The following is a 4,548-nucleotide window of genomic DNA, read 5'->3' on the forward strand; positions in this document are numbered from 1 at the left end:
CGAGTTGGAGCAGGTGAAGTCGTTTGATGACTTCGACGTGATCCCGCCCCGGCCCCTGTGCTTTGCCTCGTCGGCCCTGGAAAGTCGAGAAACCATCCAGAGGGTTGTCCCCATCGGGTGGCGTGGGAGAGATACCAGGACGAGCTTTGATTAAACTTAACTTGGTTTTACATAGAAGAATTAGGGCATCGCGCGTAGACGTCGTAGAGTTACTGGAACAAAGATCACGTAGTTAGCATATAACAGTACCCCAGACCCGTAGCTTAGGGTGGCTGTAGTAGCCAGCTTTACGGAGCTCAACAGTAATATCAATGGTTCATGTCCGGTCCATTCTACCACTATTGGCGCAAATGGCTGTCATTACTTGTGAGGGCAGAATCAGTTGAACCAGTACTGGTGTGTTAGCCGCAGACTCATCAGCTAGGAGATTCTGAAAGTGTCGACGCCACAAAGTTGTTGATAGACGCCCGAATACAACCCCCGGCCACATCTGCAGACTCTGCACTCAGTACTCACCACTTTGCTACATTTCATGTCGCCACATCCTCGTTATGTGAACGAATATTTTTCATTTCAGAGAGCAGAATATGACAAAACCAGCTACTGCATACTCCAGGGGCTGACGGCTGTGCTCAACCCATCGCAGTGATAGTGCATGGAGACTACGGTCAGCGGTACCTCCGACTCTGCGGATACGATGGGCGGGATTGGTAACGTGGAGAACGGAGAAGGTGTGGATTGAGGGGCTGTGGAGAATCCTGTGTTCTTTCCCCAGCGGAGTACGTCCCACTTGTCCTTGAAGATTACAGTCCCTTCTGGCTCTTGGACGACCTTGGCTACGCATCGGCCTTCCTTGCTGTACCTACACACCTCGAAGCTCCAGCGGTTGCATATTATGTCCCTTGTGTCAATAGTGTGCTCCCAGCCGTCGTGGCAATAAGGGTCACCCAGCTTCTCGACGATGACGGCCGTCTTCCGCTCGCCCGGTGCACTCAAGCCCTGGATCTTAACGCTCGCAGAGCCGCAGCATAGCGAAAAGCAACCCTTGATACCCTGAGAGCACCAATCCGCCTCGCTCTCTGGCTTGTAGACGTGTGGCACACGGCACCTGCTGCCGTCGTCATCGGTGAAGGTTGCATGGCAGCGGACGCAGTGCTCCTCTTTCGGTGGCTGAATCTTAACTTCTTCGTTCTGCAAAGCTCGCAGTAAGACCGACCGGGATTCTGCATTGGCATACTCTTTAACTCACTGGCGTGTAGGTATACCTGCTGTAGGTCGGCGAGGTTGGAAATGCTGGGATGGTTCGAGTCGGTCTACCCATGGCGTGACGGAGGAAGTGCGTAATGTTCGATCACCAATACCTGGCGCATATAACCAATAGGCCTGTCTTTGTCGTGGGCCAACATCGTTGTGGCTTTCTGAACAAAGGACTGGGCACAAGCCTTGTCCGAACCATCTACATTCGGCCCGACGACGCCGTACTGCGTGTCCAGGTGAGCAGCGAAATGTCACGTTCTCAGGAGGCCCATTACTATATCTATTTTCGCACCATCTTTTAGTATCTGACATTTTCCCATGGATGACAGACAGCAAACTAGTACATTGTCGCGTATCGCATGGCATTTCCCCGCCAACTGTCAATATGGAGTGTGTTATCGCTCTCCGAGTCGTCAGACCATCCTAAGCCATTCCAAGAATCTCGGTGTCCGAGTACTATAAGGAGAAGGTAAGCAACTAGTTCAAAGAGTGACCTTTGGATGAGAATTCTTCTCGCTTTATCTCACACGCCCTATGCGCCGTAGAAATCTATGTCTGGTTTGATCCGACATGGTTTGGTCATTTATTGTCCAGCTTGCGCGATCCCACAGACGAAGCCGACGCACCGTACATCCATTTGTATATATACCAGCTATGTGGCTTGAGCTGGAACCTCGTTCAAGCAGCTCCCCCTCATTGGACCGACTCTCCCCCGTTTATCCGTACCAGCCTACCGCCATGTCGTCGGTCACAACCAGGACGATGACAGCCTACCGCTTCGTCCCTTCCAAGCACAATCCAGTTCCAGAGATTATCCCCGTTCCCATTCCCACCGAGGGCCAAGTACTTGTCAGAGTGCTTGCCGCCGGTGTATGTCACTCCGATGTTGGCATATTGATCCCTGGAGGTGCTCTCAGCCATTTCGTTCCACCTACTATCTTTACGCTAGGCCACGAGGGTGCTGGTAAGTGAGGTCTCTACCATGCCTATTGACGTACGTCGTTCAGTGTTCGCACAGGCATCATCGCCGAGCTGGGTCCGTCGGTGGCCTCCACCTTTCCCCAGCTGAAGATTGGGGATTACGTTGCCATCTGGAGCGGAAACCCCTGTCAGAAGCCTACGTGCATCGCATGTTCTCGCGGCTACACTAACCTCTGCACTATCGAGCACGGCATACACGGTCTTCGGCACGATGGCTCCTGGGCAGAATACATCGCGCTGCGTGCTTCCTCCGTCGTTCCGGTTCCTGGCACGCTGGATGGCATCGCGCCCGCCATCATATCTGCTGCAACCGACGCGGTGCTCACGCCGTACCACGCCATGAAGACCTCCTGCCGCGTGCAGGCCGAGCATACTGTACTCTGCATGGGTATAGGAGGTCTCGGCCTCAACGGCGTCGACATCGCCAAGAAGTGCCTCGGCGCACGATGCGTTATCGCTTGCGATACTCGTTCTGTGGCACTCCATGATGCGCTAGCTGCCGGCGCGGACTATGCTGTGCCTCCCGAGCAGCTTCTGAGTCTCATCGAGGAGGAAAGGCTTGTCGTTGACTTCGCCTTCGACTTCGTCGGCATTCAGGCCACCTTCGACGCATGCTTCGCCGCCATCAGACCTGGAGGCACTATTCATGTACTCGGGTTGCTTGCGGACACGCTCGCGTACACGGCCTTAACCGCCATGCGGAAGGACCTCACCCTCAAGTCCAGTTTCTGGGGCACCCGGGACGAGCTCGCAGAGATTCTGCAGGCCATCTCGGACGGGTTGCTGAAGCCGAAGGTCGACTCTCGTCCGATGAGCCAATGTATCCAGGTGCTTGATGACATGCGGGAAGGGAGGTTGCAGGCGAGGGTAGCTTTGGTTCCGGATGCTATTGCAGGTGAGTAGCGCGTTTACGGGGTGTCTGGCTGTTGTTAACATCTGGAACAGTGCGTATTGCGTCGTACAAGCTCTGAAAAACTGGTTATGTCGCGCGATGCCTGTTTTGCGCTACAACCCAGAAATTGCCGCGAAATTGAAAATCGGCGTCGGTAAGCCTTGAGCTTGAGCTTGAGCGCCCTGGGCTAAACAGTGACTGGTGACTGCTTGAACTGTTGCTCCGATTTCACAATGACTACGGATTCGTTTCGGGAGGGCGAATCTTGTTATACATCATAAAACAGATTGCATAGGCGTTCTGAAAAGCATCCCACGCTCGCAGGAGTTTCCATACCTTTGCAGTACGTGCCCCTCCCGCGGTCTGGGATGTGATGATTCTCAGACAGAACACGCGTCAGTCCTTGCGACTTATGTCCCGATCTCGCTCAGCGCGCCAGGGGACAGATGTTTCCAGTGGTAGTCGCGCTGCCAACAGTTACTGCTGTCCTCACCAGGTTCCACACCTTGTGCACCGCATCTCGCATTCAGCCCGGGCATCCATGGCCTACCCAGGAGAAGGCAAGGCTTGGGCTCGACTAGGCAAAGAGGCTCTTGCTCTTACTCATTTTTTTGATGACCGAGTTCTCTAAGTATTCTCACGGAACCACTAGGCTCCGTTATTCCCCCCTCGCTCCCCCACCTAACAGCCGGGGCACACGCTGCGCTGGGACCAAGCATCTGCGCTGAACAGGACTATACCAGTTGCTCTATCGGACGGGATAATCTATGTCCCAACCTGCCGCCTTACGGTTTGGGCGTGGATGGCTCATGGGCAGAGTACAGCGCCGTCCGCGCCGCCGTCTGAATTCCTGAGGGCCCAGAGCGCATTCTTCCAAGTGTCGCTGCTGCCACGACGGATGCAGCTCTCACCACGTATCACGCCATGAAGACATGCTGCGGACTAAAACCAGCGCAGGCCGTGTTCTGTCTCGGCCTGAGTGGAGTAGGGCTGAATATAGGCGTCGGGATCGCGAAGCTTAAGGGCTATTTGGGCGTGCACTGTCCAATTGCGTCGAACACACGCGAGTCTGCTATAGCTATGCAGAGCGCAGCAACGGCCGGCGTACGCTACACCGTTTCACCCGACGTGTGGACTTCGTTTTAGATTTCGTAGCGTACTAGCACACCTTCAACTTGTGCGTCATCGTAGTCCGACCGAGAGGAACGGCTGTCCATGCTGTGGGTTTTGACGCGGAGTCGCTGTCGGTCACACCAGTAATCGTCATGAAGAAAGGTCTCACGTTCCAGTGTGCTCAGGTCCTGGAGGACGACACGCAGCATGGGCGGTTGTGGGCAGGGAAGTATTGTTACCAGACTCACACCTGTAATAGAGCCGTCTCTGAGCATGTTCAGTTCCTCTCCGTGCTGAAATCGCGC

General features: G+C 54.6%; 2 protein-coding genes across 2 annotated transcripts; one reads left to right on the forward strand and one right to left on the reverse strand.

The window, feature by feature from the left end:
- Positions 1 to 567: 567 nt before the first annotated feature.
- On the reverse strand, positions 568 to 1,393 carry PHACADRAFT_180501 (uncharacterized protein). Its single transcript, XM_007390734.1, has 2 exons — positions 1,250 to 1,393; positions 568 to 1,191 (listed from the first exon to the last, which is right to left on the reverse strand). The coding sequence occupies exons 1-2, from the start codon at positions 1,319 to 1,321 to the stop codon at positions 601 to 603; spliced, it is 663 nt and encodes a 220-aa protein (XP_007390796.1). The 5' UTR covers positions 1,322 to 1,393; the 3' UTR covers positions 568 to 600.
- Positions 1,394 to 1,995: 602 nt separating this feature from the next.
- On the forward strand, positions 1,996 to 3,209 carry PHACADRAFT_190538 (uncharacterized protein; the record flags this gene model as incomplete). Its single annotated transcript, XM_007390735.1, has 3 exons — positions 1,996 to 2,221; positions 2,276 to 3,133; positions 3,184 to 3,209. 3 exons carry the CDS (start codon positions 1,996 to 1,998, stop codon positions 3,207 to 3,209), a joined length of 1,110 nt encoding a protein of 369 aa, XP_007390797.1.
- Positions 3,210 to 4,548: the final 1,339 nt, after the last annotated feature.

This window comes from Phanerochaete carnosa (genome assembly GCF_000300595.1).
Source record: "Phanerochaete carnosa HHB-10118-sp unplaced genomic scaffold PHACAscaffold_1, whole genome shotgun sequence".
Classification (NCBI taxonomy): Eukaryota; Fungi; Basidiomycota; class Agaricomycetes; order Polyporales; family Phanerochaetaceae; genus Phanerochaete; species Phanerochaete carnosa.